Genomic DNA, 26941 nt, shown 5'->3' with positions numbered 1-26941 from the left:
TATATTAACTGCTGTGATTTTGGGTATTTCTACAACCTCTGTACAGGTTTAATACGTCTGTCTTGTACTTAGCTCTTGGCCTCAGCAACGCTCAAAGACAACACAGTCTGCAATCTAGTTACACAGGTGATGAAAGATATTTCCTTACATCTAGTTTGAAATTGCTACATGGCAATGTAGCTAAATGGTGGCACTTTCCACTGCTCTTGTTTCAGGAGAGGAAGAGAATAGGAATTCCCTGTTTTCTGAATAAATGCCTCAGACATAGTGAACGCGAAGCACGTTGCTCTAGGATTTGTTACAAAGTCCACAGTACTTTACCCAATGCAGAGATACATAATTACACTGCTCCACAGCAGTTTCGCTGTCACACTAGTGCAGGGTTTGAAAGACCTTGGCTGGATTTTTATTCAACAAAAACCTGTGGGTATTTAAAATTTCAGAGGGCATTTGGGAGTGGCAGACAGGTCTGGTTTGTGACTGTGAATTTGTCTGAATGGTTTACCCAACTCCAATACCTGCAGGTTTTTTTATTAGCTACCTGGTTTCTTTTACCTGAAACATTATGCATTATTTGTATTCCTGAAGATCTGAGTAACTGTTTTTGAAAACTAAAAGGGAAGTACAGAAATCATTGAGAATCTTATTACATTTCCTAGGAAACAATAAGAAAGCTGTAGGCCAACCTGGAAGCAGTGAAAAGAGGTTGACTGTGTTGGCAGTTGAGCAAAGACACTCCTGTATTTAATGGGAGTGGAGTTGTCATTAGCGTCAGAAGAGAGGACAAAGAAAGAAAACCTGAGGGCTGGTTTGTGTTCAGAATGCTCCCAAACAACCTTTCCAAGCAGCAAGGCAAAGAAAGACAAGTTTTTATCATAAAAAGTTTAGAAAATCAATTTCCTGGATTTGCATGAAGCTTCAACAGCATCAATACCAGTGAAACATGTATTTCAATGATTTTTCAAGACTTCTTTATAACTTTTCTAGCACTTTCAAAATTATAGCTTTGTTTAGGAACATTCTCTGTTCCCCTATGACACCAAAATGGAAAAAAAAAAATCACTCTTGTCAGAGAGAAAATGGACAAATAAATATTGGTCTTTCATGAAGTTGCAACATTGTGTTATACTAAAGTGTCATTTTTTTAAGTCTGTGAGAAACTGAAAGAATGATTCATGCTTCCATCAGTGGCTACTGGTAAAAATTTCTGGAACACCATGTTGCATATTTAGGCTCAGTTTTGTTTACATCAGACTATTTCCTTAGGTAAAGCAGCTTTATACAGTAACATTTCAGGGGAGCAGCTCTAAATATGTACAACAAAACAAGATTATGAAAGAAATTTCAAAGGAACTTCAAAAGTTGCAGATGACTGACGGTGCTATCATCCAGTCTTAACAGGACTCTTGGTTTGATGCACTTAACAAGGCAGACAGGGGTTGTAAAGTAAGAGTCAGAGAAGCTATGTGTCTTTAACTTCGGCAACGCAATGTATTCCGCATGCAAAAATCAGTAGTTGAACATAACACAGGATTAAACTGGTCAGTTGTAATGATTCCATTTTTCCACCTCTGATTTTTTGCAATTTTCACAATATTGTCCTCCTTTCTGGTTATTTTTTAAAGAGGAAAGTCCTGGGAATCCTCTAGCAATAGAGCAAAAAAACAGCTATAAAAATAAAAGAAAATTAAATTGGTAGGCTTCCTAGCAATACCAACCAAAAGACTCAAGTAAAAAAGGACCATATATGGAATAAAAAAAGTTATTGCAATGTGAGGAACAGCTGGATTAGTTTTTTTTCTTTTTTCCCCAGCATTTAAAATGGAATGTCTGTGTATCTTACCCAAAAGTATGTGTCTCTTCTGTTCATGGTCCTGTACCATCCTCATCCCTGTTGTGCTTTGATGCCTTCTAATACTCTGTCAAGCAGAATTATTAACATCAGTCTTATTATTTATCCTCCCATCCTTTCCTCAAAAAAAAAGGTGCATATACAGTACAGCATTTCATTTTGGTAGGGTTTTGAGGTCCTGCAACAAGAAAGAGAAGACGTGAGAGACTTGATTTCACTGACTGTTTCCTTTTTTATTCTTTTACAAGTGTATGTGTTGCAAATTAGAGAAAATTGGGCAAAAAGAGAAAAACAGTACAAAGAGCTTTGAGTAGGAGACTGTAACATAGGAAACATGGAAGCTGAATTGCAGAAGACTAGGCAATTGATTCCCAAATTTGGCTTCAGATATTAAAACCTTAACTCTGTTCTGCTAAAATAATATGGGCAGGGAGGTAGATAGATTAACAGATTTTAACACCAGTTGGTGTCTTTTGTGGTCATCTCCCTTAAGTCTTGTGTATCACAGCCACAGAATTGCATTCCATGCTTCAGTGGCTGTAGCTGAATTAGAACATCTCTTGTAGGAAAATTTAAAGAACTAATCTGAAATACTGCAGTTTTGAAATGCCTAGGGATGGAGGAGAATCCATCATGCCTGTTTAAATTCTGTACAGTAGACTACATTTACAGTTTATTTGGTCAAACTTGTTTAAAAAAATTAGAACTTGGGGATAGGCTGAGGGAGGGAAAGAGCAAATAAAATAGTTGTAAAAGTTCAGTGGTTATCCACAGTAGATACCCAAGTTTAATTGCACTACTTTTGTAATCTTATCTTTGCTTACAATACTGCAAGCTTTCCATTTTGAGCAGCACGTGTACCATCTTAGTTTGAGAAATAAGTTTTCTTACGAACAGAAATCAGTGTTAATTGTATGCTTTGTTTAATAAATCTTCCATTAACTGTTTCAGTTATGTCCAAAGAAATTATAAAGCCATGATGTTATTTCAAAGGAAATTTAATTGTCAGTTGGCTTGAGAAGAAGGCTAGTAGCTATCAATTATAATATATTGTCAGTTGCTCACTAATGACAGTAGGCTATATCTGGAGGGAAATCTATTTTTATGTATTGTGTTTTCCTGTATGTAACAAGCTAACATGTAAAAAAGGAGCTTAGCAGCATAAAGCACCCAGTGCAAACCTGCATCTGTGGCACTTGTAGAGAATGCTACTTCATTCTCTAAATGGAAGCATAATCCTGAATGCAGTTTTGTTTCAGAGTACAGCAGTTTTCAAAAAAAACAAAGCCCACACCTGTCATCCTCAGAGCACACTCGTACTTATTCAGTCATGTCTGCCTGACTGATTTGCGTGTTTTTATAGCTACTACCAAAGCAGCACCGACATGACAGTGGAAGCACAAGCTGGATTCTAGCACAGTTCACTGACTAACAGGATCATTATCCAGTTTAAAAAGGCAGGGGCAAAGTTTTCCCTTAATTATACCTCTGTAACTCCAGTGGGCATAACAGTTTGCAAAGGGATTTCATTTGGAGCCAGAAGAATGGCTGTCGCAGGAACTTCCTGTCATACTAATTGTAGAATCTTTGTAACTGAGTACTCCAGGGAAATAACCTTGTATGATTATTAGGTTCTTGGCTGAGTCGGCAAGACTGTTAGGCAAAAAAAATCTTAAGGCAAGCTTTGTGAAGCGCTCCATCCCATGAAAAGATTATTGTCTTACCTCCACTGTCTGTCTAACCACTATTGACAGTTGACACAACAAATTTTAGAATAGAATTCCATGATTTCTAGTTTTTATGAACTTTTCATTAAAAGATGAAATAACTGTGGCAATACCAGCTTGCTGGTTTTTAAACACATGATGTAAAGTTGTCTAAGTTAATATATCAAGTGCAAAAGTTTCAAGATTGACAGCCTTTGAAACCAGCTCTTCTATTGTCCACAGAACCCATTATTTATTACTGTCCTGGTTTCAGCTGGGATAGAGTTAATTTTCTTCCTAGTAGCTGGTATAGTGCCGTGCTTTGGATTTAGTGTGAGAATAATGTTGATAACATGCTGATGTTTTAGTTGTTGCTAAGTAACACTTATCTGAAGCCAAGAATTTTTCAGTTTCCCATGCTCTGCCAGCAAGCAGGTGTGCAAGAAGCTGGGAGGGAGCATAGCCAGGAGAGCTGACCCAAACTAGCCAAAGGGGTATTCCATACCATGGAACGTCATGCCTAGTGTATAAACAGGGGGGAGTTGGCTGGGAGGGGCGGATCGCTGCTCGGGCATCAGTCAGCAGGTGGTGAGCAATGGCATTGTGCATCACTTGTCTTGTCTTGGGTGTTATTTCCTTTTTTTTGTTATATTCCTTTTCATTACAATTATTATTATTATATTATTATTATTATTAGTTAGTAGTGTATTTTATTTTACTTTAGTTATTAAACTGTTCTTATCTCAACCCACGAGTTTTACTTTTTTTTTCCTCCTCCTCCCCACCCCACTAGGAGGGGGGAAGGGGAAGCGGCTGTGTGGTGCTTAGTTGCTGGCTGGGGTTAAACCATGACAGTTACTATCCATTCTCAAGAGTTCTCACTGCCATAATTTCCACAGCTGAGCCCACAGCAATGCGAAAGTCCTCCTTTCTACCTGTTTTTTCCCAGTTCCCAAGGTGAGAAATAAAAATGATGGCCCAAATTCTGGGTCCATTCTGTTGTTTGTGCCTCAAACAATATCCTTAGTGCTGACAGCCTCCTGTAGTAGCTGTGGCATTGTTTTTTTCTGTGCACTGATCTGTATTCCCTTGCCATATGAATAGTTCTTTTATTATCCTTATTTGGTGTACAAGTAAGATAGTCTTTACATCATGATTTCTGCAAGTATATGTAGTTCTTCTGTACTCATTCTGATGATATGCTATCCCATGGAAAACCCCAAAATAATCAAATAGATGATGAAATAAAATAACCTTCATTCTCCTTTCCCAGTACTGTTTGCATTTTGAATAACAATTAACAGAACAAGTAAGGCATTATATGAATGCTCTAGGCACAAGTTGTTACTGCTGTTAGTATACCTTCTGAAAGAGACATCAACACATGGTTAAAGTACACTTGCTCAGATCCTTTTTGAGCTCAAAGATCAATAAGTTAAATTTGTGTCAGAAAGATCTTTTGATTTTTCTTCCTTAGTTTTTGAAATGTCATTTTTTTTCTACAAAATCATGCTTCTCTGAGGTTAAATATCCTCATGGTATTTTGCTTTCCTATACAAGGGAATCTGGCCAGTCTTTGATAATCTGACTCAATAAACATAAAAATATAAATGGATCACAAATGTATAATAAAGAGATAGCAGCGAATTATTAACTAGTGTGGTTATAGACAGTCAAGTTTTATGGTTACAATGCTCATTTTACCCTGGTTACTGAATTGTATGTGTACAGATATAACTGTAAATCTTTTAAACAATTAAAAAATACTTGATGAGCAGTTTGATATAATATTGTTGCCAGAAGTTATGTTGACCGCAGTATAACACCTGCCTCAGCACTTTCCCCACCTTCATTAACAAAAACTGCTCTCAATTCCTGGCAATGAGAGATACAGGCAGAGGATTGGGAATAGCCCAGACTTCAGAAAAGCTTTAGTCAAAAAAAAAAAAAAAGTAAACCTGTTAATGAAGGCGAGCTCACCAGGAGTGAGCCTTACTTGTCTGTATGTGCCTTTGAGCAACCTGGGGTAACATCCCTGAGCAGCTCCCTTCCCATGGCTTTTAGTTTTAATGCCAAAATGTTACAGATCTGAAGAATATGGATATAAATGTGTGAATATAAAATGAAGAATATGGAAATAAATTGTAATATAATTTCATAAACCAAAGAAGTCTAATTCATCACGAACATCAGGGAATCAGAAAAGCTCAATTATCTTTTTCCTAGAAAAATCCACGGAAAACAGATTTTAGCAAAGAAGCAGAAGCAGATATGTTGGTCTGCTACAGACATTTTTCAGAAATGCAACTGGCAATTAGGTATTTAGAAATATCTTGAATGAGGAAAAAATTCCTGCATAGAAATAAGAGACGATAAATAATTGTCTATACAAAAATAGTAAGTTTCTTCTAAGACTGTTTTTTAGTGGTTTGTTTTTGTGGGTTTTTTTTGCAGGTGTTGCTGCTTTGGATTCCAGCGTTTCTGGGAAGATTGGTTTGCGAGCAGTCATATATTATTTCTGCACTACAGTCATTGCTGTAATACTAGGTACTCTGTGATACTGTAACTTTTAAAATCCTCCGCGTTGCCTAATTACAAGTATGCAGCACTGTGACATTACTAATTTCTTAAGACAGGATGGGGAGAAAAGACAAGAATCATACCAAACTTCTTGACATACTTGTAGCCAGATACAGGGAGAAGGTAGTCCTGCTGTTCACAGTTGGGCTGTATTCATATCCAATATGAAGCCACAGGCAATTTTGCCATACATTTCAGCTCAGGAAAGATGAGGAACTGTCTGCTTAGGTAAACAGTGACCAGCAGTGGGAAAGCGGAATGAACATCAAAGGCCAGCCTTAACTACAAAGTGAATTTCCTCAATAGCAAAATGATAGATTGTCACTGATTCTCAGATGCGAGAATGTATAATGTGTCTCACCTGAAAGAATGACAGAAAATATTGCTTTCCTTGTCATCTCATTTCCTTCCTAAAAGGTTTTTGTCACCTCTGCCACTGCCAGGCTGCAATCCTACCTCTCTGAAGTCCACATCTCCTCTTGCAGGAAGTTCATTCCCTACCAGCAACCTTGAAATCTTCCATATTTGCTTAAACAAACATCTTCAGCCTGCCTTCTTAAATAAGAAATAAAATTAAACCCTCCTCTGTCAGCTGTCATGTAGTTTGTGGCTTATCTTTGTATTTTGTTGAGGCTGAGTGAATACTGTGTCTAGATATCACCCACTAAAAAGAAACATGTATTTATTTGAAGGACAAAATGTACATCGTATGTGGCCTACTTATAAAGCAAAACAGTATTTAACAATAGAAAAAGAATCACATCCAGATATATAAGGCCAGATTAATTTCTAGAGGTTGCATCATTGAGAATAATATATCACTGCGGTTACACTGTTTAGTCTATCTCATCTGCCTGGGAATTTTCTGTGAATACATGGTGAGGAAAATTAATAAAGACTAACGTTAATATGTATCTAACTTTGAAATTGTCCCTACCCTGAGAGAGGAGTTAAACCAGACAATCTCCAGAGGTCTCTGCCATTCTAAGTTATTCTATGGTGCTATGATATTACTTGTTTCGTTGTGCAGTTACACAAATGCAGTTCTGCTTTTATTCACAGCTGTCATTAGAAAGCCTTGTTCCTGGCTGGTTGAAGCATCATCCAAATGCTTTCTCCCTACACTGAGATTTAGTAGTTTCATTTGCTTTAGCTTTCTTTGGATTTGGGGGAGAAAAAAAAAAGAAAAAATAATATACATTTGGAAAGGCCTAGTATTTCATATAATAGTAAAAATCCCTAAAATGAAGCCACTAAAGTAAATGGAAAATTTGTCATTGATTTCAATATTCACAAGGTCAAAGCTAGTATTTCTTGCCCACAATTTTTTTTTTCAGTCTGTTTCTGAAGTCCTTCTCTTATGTAACTTTATTGTGAACTAGCTTTACCAAAACATCCTGTTGTACTTTGGGATCACAGGACAACGCACTTGTATTCATATCTGAAACGTAGTTAGTAACAAGAAGAGCTGCATAAGGGAAAAGGTAAATAGCAATTCAAAATATCACCATGCAAAAGTTGCAGAACACTTCAGCTGAAGCCCAGCTGAAGTAATTTACCCTCTTGGTGAGCAGTAGTGGTTTAGTACCATACATGCAAAACCAAAGCTAGAGTGCCCAAGTCCAGTGGCAAGGCTGCAAGTAGCTCCTGTGTTGGGGGAACCCACACATTTAAGGACACCACCTGTAGACTTCTCTTTTCTGAACAGCCCTACATGAGCACCCAGGGAAAGGATTTGCTGAGTTTAGCTTACAAAGAATTTAGCTACATGGGATACACTGAGGCAGGATTCACTGGTGCCTCTGCTTGCACTGTGAGCTCTTCTTGTTCCTCTTCTGCAGGGATTGTCTTAGTTGTGACCATTAAACCCGGAGTGCCTCAAACAGCAAATGAGATCGACAGAGTGGGCAGTACCCCAGAAGTCAATACTGTTGATGCCATGCTGGATCTGATCAGGTGAGGTTTTGTTTTTTAGTTTCCATACCCTTGTTGCAGAAGTCCAAACAAATACAAATGAAGTTGTGATGTGTAATTGTCCTGATTTCAGCTGGGATAGAGTTAATTTTCTTCCTAGTAGCTGGTACAGTGCTGTGTTTTGGATTTAGTGTGAGAATAATGTTGATAACATGCTGATGTTTTAGTTGTTGCTAAGTAACACTTATCTGAAGCCAAGGACTTTCCAGTTTCCCATGCTCTGCCAGCAAGCAGGTGTGCAAGAAGCTGGGAGGGAGCATAGCCAGGAGAGCTGACCCAAACTAGCCAAAGGGGTATTCCATACCATGGGACATCATGCCCAGTTTATAAACAGGGGGGAGTTGGCCGGGAGGGGCGGATCGCTGCTCGGGCATCAGTCAGCGGGTGGTGAGCAATGGCATGATGCGTCAGACACAATTTTCATTACAATTATTATTATTATATTATTATTATTACTCTTAGTTAGTAGTGTATTTTATTTTACTTTAGTTATTAAACCATTCTTATCTCAACCCACAAGTTTTACTTTTTTTTTTTCCTCCTCCTCCCCACCCCACTGGGAGGGGGGAGGGGGAAGCAGCTGTGTGGTGCTTAGTTGCTGGCTGGGGTTAAACCACGGCAGTAATACAACAAAAATGCTTTCTAATGTTGTTTGGATGAATAAGGAGAAAATAACTTGTATTCCAACAGGTTAGACATTTTAGGGTATGTTCAAAGCAGTTTGTTAAAAAAATTTCTCTTTACACCATAGACTTTGGTTAATAAACCAATGAGAACAAAAATTCCCTCCTTCACAGAAATTGATACGCAAGGTTCACCTATTATGAAGAAAATATCCAGAAAGGATTGAATGGTTGGCAGGTTACTGACTGGCAGCTTCTGTGTCATCCAGCATAGACAGCCACCTGAAATTGCAGCGTTATGTTCCCCTCTTCAAAGCAGGATGCAGAGTAACAGACGCAGTATGCAAAGGTTTCTTACGGTTGCACAGTCAACAAGTTTGCTGCATCCCCAGTATCTAAGGCAACCTTATAATGAGTCTTTCCTCATCAGCACCCTGGAAAATGATAGATACTTAAAGTGGTTAGAAGAAGGAAACCCCTAGAAAAGTCTGCAGAAGACTTGAGCAGGTTTTCAGAGCTAACATGTTTAAGGAATCAGAAAAAATTCACAAGAAAGGGCTGCATTTCCAATAGTGGCTAAGTAGTTCCCTCAGGAATGTTTCTGTGGATTATTTTTTTCCTCCAGCTGCAATTAGTCTCTGTTCTGTATCACTATTTCTGCCCACTATATTCTTTTTGTAGAATTTTTACTTAATCTGTCATGTAAGAATCAACTGCCACATATGTAAAATTGGCTTTCTCAGCATTTTTTATTTCAGGAAGTGCGACTGGCATTTGCAGGTGCAACTCCAGATATGCAGTTCTTTGACATTTGTAAAATATACACATGCATATATACATGTATGCATATATCTGCCTTGAAAAAGTCACTGTCCTATTTAATAGGCATCTTTGCCCCAGCACAGATCAAGGTAGACCTCTTTGAGAATAACTCGATTTCCCTGAGGTTTGTACGTGAGATAGTTAACAGTTCTCAACCCCAAAGCCCCATATTCAACAATCCACAGGTCTTCCCAGCATCTGTCTCCTCCTGCCTGTGTACGACCAGAATGGCAGCTCCTTGAATGGCTCATCTCATTCCTTATGGTCACTTGCCCAGGAATCACTGAGGGGAACTGTGCAATCAGCTGCATTGTAAAACCTAATGCAGTCTGTTACCAGTAACTTCCACAGGAACATTTCCACACATATTCACAGGGCTGATGTAGTTCCATGCACAAAAAAATCTTCCTATAGTAAGAAGCAGTGTGAATTGTTATTCAGAGTAGTTTGGGGTTTTGCTACAGTTTATACCTGAACTTCTTGTAAACAAATTTAAGACTGTAAATTAGGAGTTTGAGATCTGAAATTCTCTTTTAAAGGAATTGTAGTTACTTTTCCTACTTATTTATATTCATCAGATTTAAGATCCAAATTCAGACAGCCTTGTAAAGGTTAAGGAAAATCCCAGGCTTGTACAAACTACTCTTGCCTTTGAAGAAATCTTGCTTTAAAAACTTGAAAAATAAAGGCAGGAGTTTGTGAAAGATCTGGAAGGGAGACAAAGACTTCTGCTTCAATATATAAACTGCCTTTTTCTGCACTGGACTGGGTATTCAATAAATACCTAATTAATGCGTTTTTCTGCAATCATTTGAATCTGAAATTGGCAGTTGGAAAGGAGGCACACAACTGGATTGCACTACTTCTGATCAAATTTCCTAGTTTTTTAGTGTGTGAAAATGGTTCTTCACCCTGGAATAACACATGGGAATCATCCATCAGCCAAGATTAATGTCTGAATTCAAAACTACAATAGAGCACACCAAATATCTGATTCTTCCAGCACAGCATTTATAAGACTTTTTTTTTTTTCTGCCTATATTTGACAAATCCTATAAAAATTGTGTGTCCTGTATTCCTCATACAAATGATGGAGATGATGCAGCAGGGAAAAAAAATGACTGGGTTTAGTAGCTTGCCAACAGAAGTGTCAAATACTGAAAAATAAGTCCAAAAATTCAACAGTAGGAAAACAGTCAACTGATTGTTGAAAGTCCTGAACCCTTAATTTCTTTGGACTTTATATCTGATGGTGCTAAATACACTGCTTTCTGGATAAAGGAACACAACCTGATCTGTTTTTCAAGCAGCAGATTTTGTCATTTTGTTTATATAAACAACTTGTTCTTCAACATCATGCTATAATGTTGAAATGCCTCTACTTTTTTAACAGGAATATGTTCCCAGAAAACCTTGTCCAGGCCTGTTTTCAACAGGTAAGTTTGAACATTCCTCTTTGCTATTGTAGTTTTCATTGCTAACTACAAATTATTCTTCTTTTATGTCCCCAAAAACTGTGTCAGGTAAGAATTATTTCTGAGAAGTCCAGGAGTATCTTAATCTCCCGTAAAAAGACTTTTTTTTAAGGCATCTTGGTTTCATTTCCATTATGGGAAACATTCTGTTATCAGCTATTAAGTTCTTGATCATCCCTTGCAAAAAGACACTGTTTAGGAGCTGGGTACAGAAACCAAGTAGTATAAGACAAGATTTTTCCTATTGGGACAGGCAGAGTTAGAAGAACCATGTCATGAGGATCTATTTCCTTGTTCTTAAAAACCCTCAGTGTCTGATGAAATCTGCATAACTTAGCCCTCACTCTAGTGTGTCTCACATCTAATGTCCATTGCCAGACCTGATGATCCATCTTAAGGTAAGGGCAGCCAATTGGTAGAGTCTATTTGAGACATCTTTGTGATTTGCAAGATGAAAGAGGAAACTGCTGTCTGTATATCAGATTTACTTCAGATTCAGTCATCTTTATCTGTAAATATCTGGACTGTTATTTGTGATGCTCTCTGCTTCCCTTTTTTGTCTTCCCCAGCAGCTGCCCACCAGTTTAGCTGAGGTTTGTATGTGAGGTAGTTAGCCTTTCCCACGAAATGATGTTAACTGTCTTGCTGTGCACAGCACTGGATGTATTTCCATTTTATAAAACTTCTTCGTGTAGTTTTTGCCGTATGTTAATTACTGTCACCTGACACTAAGAGGACAGACAGGTTCTTTTAGGGATCCTTGGCAGAATGATGACAGCACTAAATCGTAGTTACAATTAAAGCTTTATTTTCCTAACAGGATATTATGATTAGTATAGCACAGAATTTATAATCAGAATAGCACAGGATTTCTATAAGCACAATCAGTGTAGTACAATTTTATAATAGCACCACTTAGCTTATGATTTCTAATCACCTGGACCCTCTGCAAATTGGGTCAAATCTTAATACTTGGTTTGCTGTGTCAACATAACAATCATAATCTAGATTTGAAAAACATATAAAAGAATACTAGTCACTCCCTCAGTCCTCGGCTGAAGCAGACGATGGTGGAGGCACGCCTGGCCACCAGGGGATCCAGGTCTCACTGTAGAGCAGCAGCGCTCGTCCAAGTTGCCCCTTAGGACTTGTAACTGCTTGGTTTTACAGACAGTGCTCTGGGTGCTCTTAAGTTTCCCTGCTCTGTGGCGAGGTCATCACCACCACTTGGCTGGCTGGGTGCCTGGGACCTTCAAGGGCAGTAAGGAGGGGAGTAGTCAGCCTGGCACCCAGCAATCTTGAGGCCAGTAGGGAGGGGAAGAAGAAATCTGTTTGGTTCATCTACTTGGTGCAGAGGACCTTCAGGGCCAGATAATAAGGGGAAAGGGGACTAATAAGTGACCAGCTCAGCCACAGAGAATGGCTGTTTGCCTTATATAATGGCGTTAGTTATGCTAACCACATTACCAGGGGTCTGTTTGTATCAGGTGCATTTGCTCTACAGACCTCTCCTGGGGTGGCTATCAGCAGTTCTCTCCAGACTGTTTGTCCCAGCAAAATGTCCCCTTGCCATTGTCAGGAGCTGTATCTCATCCCCAACAAGATTGCACCAGGTCCGCAGGGCACCTGAGAGCCTGGGGAGCAGAATTCATAGCATCTGTGAATCACTTGTTTGATCTACAGCATCTGAAGTACAGAACTGTGATGGTTCACATGAATTGGGAAGTAACATGTTTGTCTATGTTTGCTACCTTCAAGTCAGATTGGTTCATTTTTCCCTTATTTTTACTGGGCAAAGGCTATGCCTTTGTCCATTCTTCAGTTTCCTCATGTTTCTAAGTAAGTTCTTCTATTTTTTAAAAAAATTTTCCAGTATAAAACCAAACGTGAAAAAGTTGAAGCTACAACTGGCGTGGATAAAAATAGCTCCGCATTTACAGAAGAACCTGTTACAACTGCTACGACAGCAGAGGCTTCAGAGGTGTGACTTTTATTGCTGTATTCTTTCATAATATATGAAGTGGGGAGAAAGAACATAGAATAAATTTGGTTTAGTTGATGTGGTTAGTGATTGAGAAAAGGAAGGAAATGGTACATAGATAGATTTTAGCAAGGGCACAAAACTTAATAGGTAAATGCTAGAGGTGATTATGAGGATCTTCAGGTAGGTTTAAGAACACCAGAGGACTCCACTGGTAATTAAGCAGTCCAAAGATAATAGATGATGTGAGAAAATAATCCATTCATATACTCCATTGAATGTATATGGTAATAAATGGTCAATTTGCTGAGAAATTAAAGAAAACAGTCACTGTGGAATGGCTAGATGTGTATCAGCATGAGATGTTTGAGCAGCAGTGAGATTACTGTAAGCACTGCAGAAAGAAAGGAATGGAAAATCATAGTAAAATTTTTTTTTAATGGAAAGAAAAACAATGGAAGGCATTTGTTAATTAATAGTTTGTTACTCTGCAAAAAAAATGTGAAGAGACAAAAGTGAGGAAGAGGTTTAAGAAGCCTCTGATAAGAAATGTGGAAAGCTTATGGGTGTTGATGGTTTATAAAGCCTACACTTACAGTGGAGGAGAGGGAGAAAGGAATTCAATAGACTATGAACACAGAACTATGAACAGTACCAAATCAATATGCATTTTATTATACTCCTTCCAAATTTCATCTCAAAGTAATGAGAGCATGGGAACATAAGCTATATGAAAAGACATTAATTAAATCCTAAAGCAGGATGTAGTGAAGAATGGCATCCTTTCCTTCGTATGTTCATACCGCACAAACACAGAGGAATGTGTGAATACCTACCTATTTAGTAGGATTTTTATGTTATGTGTGTCCAATTCTGCTGTAAATTATGCAATTTCACTGATTTCAGCTGAACAATACATTTTAAACTTGGGGCAAAATTGGACACCATTGTCTCAGTTCTTACGCAATGGACTATTTATCTTAAATCCAGACACAAACCCTCGAGTTACTCGGAACTAACCACAAGGATTCTACATCAGCTGTATTTTGTTCTCCACAGTAGGGAGTAGGTCTTGAGTATATTGAAGGCATGACTGCGGATATGTAGACCTTGCCATACTTTGTGTCAGAAGTCTATAGAAAGGGCAACATAAATTAAGGGGTGCTTTATCCCCTGCTAGGGTTTGGTCAGATCCTTGCATAGCTTTAAAACACAAAGCTTTCAAAGACAATTTAGTTCTACCTTCATTCCTGAACTTGCCCCCTTGGCACTGCCAGAAAGGGAATAGAGTGACTGCAGAAGAACTCCGTGTCTTTTCAAAGAAAGATCTAAATGTGTTTTCATTTTAGAACTCTTTAAAGTAGATTCAGTGTTTTCAGATGGTAACTTTTTTCTCTTGAATCTAATCTATAGAACAAAACTCAAGAATACAAAATCGTGGGCATGTATTCCGACGGCATCAATGTGCTGGGGTTGATCGTCTTTTGTCTTGTTTTTGGAATGGTTATTGGGAAAATGGGAGAGAAAGGACAAGTGCTGGTGGATTTTTTCAATGCACTGAATGAAGCCACAATGAGAATAGTTCATATAATTATGTGGTAAGTCCAAGGACATGCTGGCATTTTCTAACAACTTCTTTAAGTGGGTTTTGTCATTGAAGAGGTAGGAGCAGACTCATACTTGATGTTTGCTTTCGTATAGTGCTTTACAGCAAACAACTTTAAAAGAAAGGCTGGTAAAAAGTTTCCTTTCTACAGAAGTTGATCCTTTCGAGGAAACTGGAGACAGGGCTTTCACTTACTATATACTAAAGAAACAGTCCTATTGGTACACAAGAAACCTGAGTTTTTCAGGCATTCTTGCTAGAGGTTTATATCAAGCCAGTACAACTGCACTAGTGATTTGAGGACTGTAGAAGCATTACCATCCACATGCCCTTCTCAGTCTTGAACACCGCTCCCTGATAGCCATTATGTTCACAGGATAGCTGTCCTTGGAGCTAAGTTCCTTTAGAAATATAAATTAATATACAAGCCACAGCACAGCAAAATCCAAAATGGTATGCAAAATACAACTTAGCATCATTTACCTTCTGCTAATAGGTTTTGTGAGACAACGTTCTCACAAGATTCTCTCACAATATTCTCAGACAGGAAAAACAATTTAAAAATGTAGCAACTCATCTGATAGCGTTTGGTTGGACTTCACAGCTATTCACAGAGCTTTTGTCCATGCAGATCACAATTACAGGATCAAGACTAAAAGCACACACAATCCTTTCCAGAGTTTGATCCTACATGTGGAGTGCCTTGTGCCATTTACTGCAATACTCTGCTCATATCCATATGTTTAACACAAACAGTGGCTTATCAGATCTGGCCCTTCCATGCATTTTTCTTCCATCCCAGCACACTGAGATGCCTGTAAAACAGTAAACCTGTCCAGGGTTTAGTTGCACACTTCTTGCTGCCTTTAAACAAAGGTAAATCAGATTCTGTAACTTGTCCTGTGCTAGGCAGCTGGTTCAGTCTCCAGCTGAGTTACAGCCCCATGAAATAGGCTGCTTCACTCTGCAGCAAACTACCACTAACGAGACCTGAGAATTAGCACATGCCACAAATACAGGATCCTACCCATACGCTGACTATCCATTGTCTTGTATGTGCCTGAAGCTGTGGCTACAGGCTCCCTGTGTTTCTACAGATGTGGAAGCTGTTGTCTTGAATAAGGTAAAGTTTGATGCTGGTAGTGTGAGCAATTAGTTCTGTTTTCACCAAGTTCAGGGCTCAGAAGGAACTTGGAGTCCCTGCTTTGCACAGGGACAAGGAACTATTTTATTTGTAAGATAGCACACACATATTTTATAAATTTATAATTTATGTTTTAAAATGGGTACATTTTATATATTCACAAATTTATAAATTAATTTATACTACTCAAAGCTCTGAAGTGGCAACTTGTCTCTGCGACAGCCTGCTCTCTGGTACCGAAAGGAATGCAGTGGAGCTGGTGCTAGCATAAATCCTGATTTTTGCCTTGAATTTTCTGTAGGCGGTAGCGCATACAGCTATTCATGTCTGTAAGGCATGGCCTTGTCTAAGTTTACTGGGGGATGGGGACCCCTCCATCAGGCAACACACTGATGACTGTACTATCCCAACATCCTAAAATCAATCTTATTCTGTGCAGGTGACCCACAGTGCTGCAAGGCAGCTGCTATAAGCACAGGAGACCTTTCCCATCTGTGTGTGATTGCAGAATGCACAGGTGTTGGTCTCAGCCCTGCAAACTTTCACCTCCAAGTAAGCTTATGGCTATGCACAAACATTTGCTGCAGTAAGGCAAAGCCCACACCCCTTCCCAACTTCTGTGTATTCTGTGATACCAGCTCATACAGTACTTGTTAGACTATGCATAGGGTTATGTTTACTCTGATTTTCTAATCTTTTTTCATCACCTCTATTGTAGTCTTGCTGCAAGTGAATAAAGTCAGTTGTATAATAGAATATAAAAAAACCCTTCAGTTGTGTAATAGAATGTAAACAAAAATCTTCCATCTCTTGAAAAAGTTATACTGTGCGAGAAATTATTCCATGGTGAGCATGCAATATTTCTTAGAATGCATTTTTAATTGCTTTATTTTTGCTTTCTAGGTATATGCCAATTGGTATCGTGTTTTTAATTGCTGGGAAGATAATAGAAGTTGAGGACTGGGAAATCTTTCGGAAGCTCGGTCTTTATATGGCTACAGTACTAAGTGGGTATGTCATTTCTTAAAGATGAAATTAAATGTGTGCAGTTTTTAGAGCTCAGTTGATTACAACTCAGTTATCTACAACACGCAGCCTTTTCTAGGTCAGAGACAAAAATTCTTGTCAGTGAAAATTATGTGAGGATGTTTTGAATGCACATTTTGCTGAATGCATGTTTTGTTTTAAAAAGTCACTGCCTTGCATTCTAAAAAAAAAAAAGCAACAGCTGTTCTTGTATTCATTGTTTCATCTTCTCAGCTTGGTGCTGAAACAGGTAATACTGTATTTTTGAGAGTAGTAATGCTTCTGTTAGGTACTAGAAGAAGTTGGAAAGGGGTGAGGTTGTGAATTACGGCTTATTGGGGTTGCCAGTGTATTGAAAATACACGAATATCTGGATTAAGTTGGGAACCTCCATGGGACCTCTGGGCCCAAGGTGTACCAGCATAGGCCCAGCTCCACTGCCCAATACAAATGCATAGTAAGTGCAGTGCACAATAAATGATACCAAAGAGGAAAGTGATCCCTTCCCACCTCAGTGCAGAGCAGGCAGCTGACATCAAGAGAAGCCCTGGGGATTGCACTGTTTGTTACTCATTCAAGGCAAAGGTAGCTGGTGAAGCTGCAAAAGCAGCAGTTGCTATCTGAATAACTTAGCCAAGCATCAGAACATTTTTTTTATTCTTTTTCTAGACCCTTGGCTGTGTAGAACAGTCTGGGGTGGAGGAGGTTACACCTGCACAATGTCGAGCCTTGCAGATGTGGAGTCTTAGAAGGGGCAACTTGACGCTCCAAGTGATATAGGTTATAATACTAGGTCATTATATATCTCTGAAGACTATCCTACAAAGAACCCTTTTGACAGATAAATGGATATTACAGTCCCAATAAGTTAAATGCATTTAAATTTCTATTTCCAATTCAGTGAAGCGTAACTTCTAGGCTGTCTTGGTTCATTGCCTTAGCATCCACTCCTATAATTCCTTCAGTATACTAAGGATTTATTCACATTTTGTCTAGAGGCTAGATCCAAAGTTGTTCAAGAGCTTCTTTCCCTCAACTTTATGCATATGCATCCTATTCTTCAAACATCATTCACACACATTCTGACAACCAAGCAGAGAGAAGGGTAATATATTAGTCTTAAATGCAGACTTCTCTATAAATAGTCAAGAAGGATCTCTTTTTTTTTTTATTAATCTTTGCTAGATAATCTTATTTATTTCAAAGTTGTTTTTTTGTTTTATGCATAAGCCAGTATGGTTGGCCTAGCTGTTCAAAAATCATTTGAGATATAATGACTTTCTAAGTAAAAATTACAGCTCCAGAAATAGCACTGAATCATGACTTTTTCAAAACGTTACAGAGATGAGTACAAGTTATGTTTGTCTCATGCATAATGCAGTTTTTTATGAGTTTCCGTTTAGACTTGGAAAAGAAATCAAATTTTTAGAGGATGCAAAAGTTGATGTTTACCAAGAGACAGTAAATCAAGAGACTAATATTTTAATATAAATTATAAATGAGACCATGACCACAAGTTAGGTAGAAGTCATTTATAGAACAACACTATATCACTTCTGCAGGTTTTCTATGTTATTAACTCCAGTTAACTCAGAGGAGGAGTATGTTGGTTGGATTATGACTGCCCTTTGACTTCAGTTTTAGATCAGATAGCAAGTTTTACAGTTTTAGATCTGATAGCAAGTTTTATGACTGTTTACCTATTAATGGTTACTATTTGTACTGTGACAGGGCCTATCTTCCTTAAGATGTGTGTGAAGACACAGTGCCTTCTCCAGAGTACTTCGATAGCAAAGTAAACTACCACCACATATAGTCTCCCATTTAGCTGGTAACCATGGGCTTGACAGGCACAACAATTTTAAGTAGGTTCCCAGGTGCCATCAAAAAGATTGTATATAGCAAGGGTGCCCACCTTTACATCCTTGGAGAGAAAAAGTCTCTGTTCCACTGAACCCCCTTGCACATGCCATGATTTTCCCTGACTGGTGCTAGGGTAGATCTCTGCAGCATTTCTGTCTCTTACGGGATGCCCTACAGTGGGTGATGCTCAAGGTGTTGTGGAGAAGGGCTAACAGCAGCACGTTCTCTGCAAAACTGACCATCAGGGAGAGCATGCTGTAATCACATCACAGGAGCAAAGATGACAATGTACACACAAGGCTATGGGCTGCAGGGAAAAGGTGCTTGTTCTACATTCTCCAGCCTGCAAGAATACCCTTTTTCCCATCTGTTGGCTGTGGTGGTTTAACCCCAGCCAGCAATTAAGTATCACACAGCTGCTCCCTCACTCCTCCCAGCAGGATGGGAGAGAGAATTGAAAAAAAGTAAAACTTGTGAGTTAAGAACAGTTTAATAACTAAAGTAAAATAATATGTAATACTAATAATAATAATAGTAATGAAAAGGAATATAACAAAAAAAAAAAAAAAACCCCAAGGGAAAAAAAAAAACAGTGATGCACAATGTAGTTGCTCACCACCTGCTGACCGATGCCCCAGCAGCGATCCACCCCTCCCGGCCAACTTCCCCCAGTTTATATACTGAGCGTGACATTCTATGGTATGGAACATCCCTTTGGCTAGTTTGGGTCAGCTCTCCTGGCTATGCTCCCTCCCAGCTTCTTGCACACCTGCTTGCTGGCAGAGCATGGGAAACTGAAAAGTCCTTAACTTAGATAAGCGCTACTTAGCAACAACTAAAACATCAGCATGTTATCAACATTATTCTCACACTAAATCCAAAACACAGCACTGTACCAGCTACTAAGAAAAAAAATAACTCTATCCCAGCCGAAACCAGGACGTCAGCAAACAGGAGAAGTTGTGCTCTTTGTTTTAGTTTCTTAAACACTGCTGTTCCTGCCATCTTTTTGGTTTTCATCCTTATTTGCTTGACCTTGTCTGCAGTGTGTTCTGTTCATCAGTGTCTTCTGTAGCTGTCTATCATCCTCCCTTTAAGCTTGATCCTGAGGATTACAGGTTATCTTAGACATATTTCTTGTATTCCCTATCAAGAAAAACGTGCAAGAGCATGATGGCTGGTGTGTCTTATCCTCCTCTTCCTTTCCTTCAACTTCCCTCTCCAGCTCATCTTCTATCTCACCTTCTTCCCAGCTTTATTATTCATGACCTTTCACATTCTCAGGCCTACCAGCTCTCACCCACCATTGTCTGCAACACATCTCAGTCTTTATGTCTCATTCAGGTCACCATGAGGGAACAGACATCCCCCAGTGCCTCTGCTCCAGTTGGCCACTAAATATCTTCAGCCTCTCACTTTTAATGGTTGCAGTGTCAGGATGAGGACATGTTAGCAGTCACAGAGGAGGAAGATCAAAGTAGGAGGCATAATACAAGTGCCAGAGGACTCACAGCCTGAGGTGGAAAAAAAAAAAAAGGAAGCTGCATCAAGCAGACTCTCTCTTGCCTGTGCCTTTGTCTCTTCTGAAAGCAGCAAGGCAGCTGCATCTTCGAACGCTATAAGGAATGCCAGTTTGGGATTCTGAGGGACAAGATTCTTCCTATCTTAAAATTGAATGCTATTAGAATTTCTCTTTTCAGTTGCTGATTATGATTTTTGGTATAAAAAATTTCTGCTGCTTGCTGTGAGTTGCATTTCATGCATGAAAATAAATATTACTTTGAATTTGTTTCATGAAAATCAGTAGTAGCAAAGCAGATAGGCACAAATACTTTATTTTGGATAATGCCATGTTCATGCTGCAACTAAAAAAGTGCAGATCTGAATTTTTCAAAATAGCTGTTTAGAAGTCAGTATGCTTCTAGACGTAGACATACTTGAAATGTTTACTCTCATCACCATTTTGTTAAGACGCCCAATGACACCCATACCACTCTATATTTTTTTCTCTATGTTCTGCAGAATTCAGTTTGTTCTCAGGCACCATTGTATAAGTTGTTAGGTTCTTTCTAGAGTTCTTTACAACATTTTATCAATACACATTGCGTGCTGTTATTTACATTCCACTAAATAAATTTGTTCACATACAGAATGAAAACTTTAATGCTTGTTGCTTTTAAAAAGATAATTTTTCCAAGGAGACAAATAGTTAGGTCTTGTGGGTGATTTTTGGTGCTGTTGTGGATTTCTGTACTGTGGCTACTGCTCTCTTAATTGCCTATTTTGGGCAGAACAAATGGTACCATGATTTATCGCTATCTTTATCAGCTGCTCTGAAATCATAAAGCACTATTACAACACAGTAACATTCACAAGAACATCTTGTGAGGACAGAATAAAAATCCCAAGGTCATACATGACAACAGTTCTGGGCTTTATGTTTCCAGGCTATGATAATTTCTTTTCACAAGAAGCTGATGTTACTATAATTGCTTGCAACCTTGGAACGCAGGAAATATTTCACAGACCCTTCACATATATTTCATTTCAAATATACTCACAGCAGGCTGTTTACCTCTGATCTTAATGCCCACAAAGCTCTGTATTCATATGCATTCAGGATTAATCCACAATGTTCAAAATTAGTGCACAAGTTGAAGGATTAATTTGTCCCTGAGACCCACTCAAATATCCAAGCAAATACACCTGAGCAGCTAAAGTCAAGAGGACAATTTGATCTTTTGCATGTCAACACACTTAATTTTAAAAATCAATAGTTTCAAAAGACAGTATTTCAGTATCTTACAACATTAAAGATGGTGAGACTACATATATCATCTGTACAGTCTGAAATGCCTCACTACATTTTAATTGTAGACCTAAGCTTACACAGTTTTCCACAAAGTAAGTGTGGATTTTTTTATAGGATCATGTTTGAAGTTTCTGCAGAAAGATGTGGACTTCATCTGTCCCTGACTGGGAACCATATTTACCTTTAATTCCAAAGCATGTTCTATAATAAAGGCAGATAAACTTAGAAAAATCATTTGGTTTGTTTTTCTGATTTGTCTCTAGCCTGCTTTGTAAGGATTTGGCAGGAGACTGGAGCGGTATTTCAAATCACCCTCTGCATATCAGTTTAAATATTATTTATTACTTTAGTTTTCTCATCTTCATCAGTTTAAAATTATTTCCAATATGTTAGTTAATTCTTGTTCTACTTTGGAAAGAGAGACAATTAATAATCTCTCTCTCCCTTCCAAAGGAAAGTGTAGAACAGCATTAGTCTGTATTTTTTTTTTTAAGATGATATACTCTCTAAATTTTGAATATAGGTGTCACTAAAGTCACCTTTAGTGTTTCATAAGTGTACTTGAGGACAGAACTAGATACACATTATCACCATCTTATTAAAAGAAGGCAATGAGATGGATCCATTTGTTTAACTAGTCCATTTTATTTTGCAGACTTGCAATCCATTCCACTATAATTCTGCCACTGATCTACTTAATAATAGTAAGGAAAAATCCTTTTCGGTTTGCCATGGGGATGGCTCAGGCACTTCTGACAGCCCTCATGATTTCTTCCAGGTAAACAAAAGAAACATTTATTTTCTGTAATGTTCTTAGTAGTAATTGCATTGTTTGTGCTCTGATTTTATTGCTACTTTGTTACATACCCTGATTTCACCTGGACAATTCTCAGTCCCCTAGAGGCTGAAATACTACTTTCATCATTATTTCTGTAGTACCCAAAGGGGCACTATAGATTGTGCTGACCTTACACCAAATGAGAGTCTGCCCCTCCCCGGAGGAGACAGTTCTTTGCCATCCATTAGTCACAGACTTGCTAGAGTTTAAGCTGTTACACTGCTTCTGTGACTACATACATCATGATGATTTTACCATGTGATTTTGAGGATAACTAACTTTGTTACTTCTTCCCATAATTAGGAGAGATAACAAAAGTTACTTTGCTTTTTCATGGTGCAGCCTTCCTGCCTGTCTTAGATCTCTGTTTGAGTCTTAGAGCAGATGAGGCTCTGAGGAAAAGGAAGCATAAGGGAAATGGTATGCTGTTGCTTGCGCTTACTTTATATGTTTATCTGTGTGCCAGTTCAGCAACTTTGCCTGTCACCTTCCGCTGTGCGGAAGAAAAAAACTTCATCGACAAAAGAATTACCAGGTTCGTTCTTCCAGTTGGCGCTACCATCAACATGGACGGCACAGCTCTTTACGAAGCAGTAGCAGCTGTATTTATTGCACAACTGAATGACTTAGAACTGGATATTGGCCAAATAGTTACCATTAGGTAAGACTAAAGCCATCACATGCATTTTGTTGGAGGTGGCTTTTTTAATGAATGGTACATTAACTTTGGATACCCCATGGGAAAGTTGAAATTATCGTTCATAGCACAGGAAGTAACTGAAACTTTCTCACTTCTCGGTCCGAGGCCTTGCCTGTACAACCTGATGATGAGGTCGGATGGGCCAGGACATGCAGCTGGTATACAGTATCGTTCTGGAAATTGCCATTATTCTCCCACTGCAAACACTTGCAAACCCAACTCAGCCTCTACCTCTGATCTGTCGAGTTTGCATGTTAGTCATGCGTTGCCTGTTATTCTGCAGTGTAACCATAACAATATCTGTACGTGACTTGTCCCATAAACTTGTCACCAGACTTTGAGTAGATACTATTCAAGAGGAAAACTGGAACATTGGGCTTCTTTCTTGCAGTGAAATAAGTCTATTTGTGCCAGAAAATAGTGTTTCTGTGAGCAACATGTATTCTGAATGCCTTTTCTGGGATTTATTTGGAATTTAGTGTCACAGCTACAGCAGCCAGCATTGGGGCTGCAGGCGTCCCCCAAGCTGGACTTGTCACCATGGTGATTGTACTGAGCGCCGTCGGCCTGCCCGCTGAAGATGTTACTCTGATCATTGCAGTTGACTGGCTTCTGTAAGTTTAAGACACTTGGTATTTAATTCTTTTTCTTTTTTTTAATGTTTACATAAGTTGTGTGGGAACATGTGGGTCTGAGAAAGAAAGCAACAAAATCATTTAGGACTGCAGGAATTGGACAAAGATTATTCTTATGGCCAGGCTTGTTCACATATTGAACAAGCCTCCTAAACTGTGCAAACTTTAGCGCTCAGACCAAGTCTTGTTGACCTGCAGTAACTCAGCATGGATGATATTTCATTGGTATCAATGCAGTGTTCTTAATCATTTCGTAGTCTCTGCATGTCTTCTTCTAAGGCTCATATTTACACTCAAGGTAAATGCATTCCTGTTCCTCCCCCATCCTTTCCAATCATTTTCTTGAAGGATTTCTGGCAGCAACCTATGTATTTCACAGATATATAGAATTTATTTGATTACGTAACTCAATTTTGCAAGCTGTAGAGAGAAATGCCAGTCTCTAGAAAACCAGGGCTGTTGAATGGATCCAAGAATCAATTCAATTTCTGCATAAGCATAATTGCTCCAAACAAAACAGCCCCAGCCAAAAGTACATTCTCCCCATCAGCTGTCTGCAACAGGGTCTAACAGGTTTGTTTGCTGTGCTCCACAATCATTTCATGTTCTCCAGCTCTCTTCTTTTCCCAGTGCGCATTTAGTTTTGTTAAGGGTGGTGAAGATCTGTACAAACCACTGGCTCAGAGCAGGTATCTAAAGAAGAGCGTAAGAACAAAATAAACAGGCACAATACGAATACATGGAAGCTACCTGTTCCACCATGAACAGACAAAGAACTCAAGCTGTTTCTGATTCTAATTGAGATATTTTTCAGATTAAGGTGTCTTGCTGTGTAAAGCAAATTAAAGATTAATTTCATGTACCAGTGATCATTGCCAGTGCGTTTTGCACCTCAGCAGATGGAATGCGCATCATAATGTCACGTAGATTATTAACACTTAGGCCTTTTGTACTTATTGCCTAAAATGTATTATTTTGCAACCTGCTAGTAGTGGCTCATTAACAATCCTCTAGTTAATTCTGAACTTACCAAGGTTTTATTACATAGGTGTGAGGAGTACTTTCATGTTTTTAATGAAGAAAAGAAAAATTTTGAGAAAAGAAGTATTATGAAAGATTAAGTTCCCAGTGCTGTTGATTTCCTCACTTGTCACACTGATCCTACCAGAATTCTACTTTACCTCTCCCTCTTCCTTTCCCTATCATATATTTCCTTTCCACGTGGAGAACACATGGTCACTTTTTAGCACTGGAGTTCGGCAGTTGTAGCAGAAGAATATGTATATGAGACGCTGATTCACTTCACTATTGTTTTTGCAGTCCCTTCTATTGGTGAATATATCCACCTCAACATCTCTGCACAGACAGAGCAACTCGTTCTGCCACAAAGCCCTTGCAGTGCTGCGTAGCTGAAAAGAAAAACAAGGAAGCATGACCTTCTACTGTCCCTACCTTACTTCCATGCCAATTTTCAAACTTTGCTATATTGCATGGTTTTGTGGCTCCTCTGCCAAGTAGTGGCAGATTTTTAAGGCCTGCAAGTCACATTTCTGTTGGGAGAAAAATCAACAGTACAGAATTATCATATTCCTTTAAGTGACTTGTTTAATACAACTTTGTACTTCAACCCTTTAACAGTGAGAAGCTAACAGAAGATAGCTTTTCCCATTTCTAGGGTTTGGGCCAGAATACTGAAGTACTGGGCTAGGTGCTCCTCTGGCTGAGGAAACGAGTGTTAGAAGGACCAAAGTCACAACGCAGACTCTTCTGCTTCACCCTACAGTCTCTCCTCCCAACAAAAGCAGTCTTATCACAAAGAGAACCAGCTGTGTAGCATAATTCAGGGCCTGAGAAGTGATCCCTACAACATTTTGTAAGGCTGTGCACAGCATGTGATTACTGCTCTAACAGACTAGTGACATGACTTGCAGTTTTGCACACCCTGTACAAAGTAATTTGTCTTGAAAGTGACTCCAGGTTTCTTCAAATACATATGGGGAAAATTCTGTTTCTTGTTCTACAAGATTTTTTCTTTTAATTGCAGAATTAGCCCGAATCTGCACTGGGAAAAAAACAGCTCTGCATTTGCTAGAGTAGCTCACTTTTACTAAAAGGGTTTCCTAAGTAACATACAGAATGGTTTGTCTGACAACATTTTTGTTCCATAGGGATCGATTCAGAACAATGGTGAATGTCTTGGGAGATGCCTTTGGTACAGGGATAGTGGAGAAGCTCTCTAAAAAGGAGCTGGAGCAGATGGATGTCACCTCTGAAGTCAACATAGTCAATCCTTTTGCCTTGGAAACAACAATACTTGATAATGATGAAACAGAGACCAAGAAATCGTATGTCAATGGAGGCTTTGCCGTAGATAAGTCTGACACCATATCCTTCACGCAGACATCTCAGTTCTAAAGCCAGTAGCTTTCAGGTAAAACAGGAGCACTAAAGGATATGGCCATATGCAATATCTCAAAAAGCTTAAAGGATAATTGAGAATGAATTACATCTCACATGCATTTGATTTACTACACAGACTCTGATTCTCTTTACCGGTTCTGCCCCCTTCTCATCACCTCTTCCAACAATTTGAACTCACGACTTTAGTCCTTGCTGATAGGTTGAAGGAAAAGACAGTGGTAAAATACTTTTCCCTTTTTTTTTTTTTTTTTTTTTTTTTTTTTAAGAATACACACTATTGCTGAGGCTATGAAATGCCTCTTTGGAATCAGCATGATCATAAATGGGTATCTTAGCTGGGACAGCCAAACGTATTTTACTCAGGAGTAGCACAGCGTTTCACCTCTTACTCACATTATAAAGCACCTGTATGAAATCCCTTTTAACATCCTTGCCTTCTAAACAGATTGCACTGTACTTGATACCTACTGTAACTTGATTACGTGCCAAAATCCTCATTTCTGCAGCTGAGAGAATACCACTTGGGTGAGTCAGGAAGGAACAGACCAGAAAGACCTTGTAATAAGTATTTTACTGGGAACAGGGTTTCATTTTTCTGTAGTTGTGAAATAATTGGGCATGGAAGAATTTCCAGTGTTTATGCAGCTAGGTTTCCCCATGCCTTTCATGTGAATGCCAGCTGCTGTGATTGGCCTTCAGATGTGAAATAAATTGCTGTGGGTTTGCTCTTTTGGCATTTGAAGGGTTTTTGTAAAGTAATACTTCACCAATTTAGGTCCACTTTGATGGCCTCCTAGTACATTTCCATCAGAAGCAGAAATAAGTCTATTTACTGTTGTTCACCTTTGACTCTAACAAATACTAATCAGCCCAAAAGTAGGCA

At 38.7% G+C, this 26941-nt stretch overlaps 1 protein-coding gene across 1 annotated transcript in view; it reads left to right on the top strand.

The window, feature by feature from the left end:
• The window catches only part of SLC1A1 (solute carrier family 1 member 1), a 55977-nt gene extending 29691 nt beyond the window's left edge, over window positions 1–26286 (top strand). The window contains exons 3-12 of the mRNA XM_050912535.1: window positions 6013–6105; window positions 7980–8094; window positions 10951–10993; window positions 12906–13013; window positions 14427–14611; window positions 16667–16774; window positions 22120–22242; window positions 22769–22963; window positions 23482–23616; window positions 25806–26286. Coding sequence (XP_050768492.1) covers window positions 6013–6105; window positions 7980–8094; window positions 10951–10993; window positions 12906–13013; window positions 14427–14611; window positions 16667–16774; window positions 22120–22242; window positions 22769–22963; window positions 23482–23616; window positions 25806–26052 — 1352 coding nt within the window. The 3' untranslated portion in view covers window positions 26053–26286. The remainder of the gene's footprint in view (window positions 1–6012; window positions 6106–7979; window positions 8095–10950; window positions 10994–12905; window positions 13014–14426; window positions 14612–16666; window positions 16775–22119; window positions 22243–22768; window positions 22964–23481; window positions 23617–25805) is intronic.
• Window positions 26287–26941: the final 655 nt, after the last annotated feature.

The sequence above is a fragment of the Gymnogyps californianus genome, chromosome Z (assembly GCF_018139145.2).
Source record: "Gymnogyps californianus isolate 813 chromosome Z, ASM1813914v2, whole genome shotgun sequence".
NCBI lineage: Eukaryota > Metazoa > Chordata > Aves > Accipitriformes > Cathartidae > Gymnogyps > Gymnogyps californianus.
This window is presented reverse-complemented; position numbering and strand designations above follow the sequence as displayed.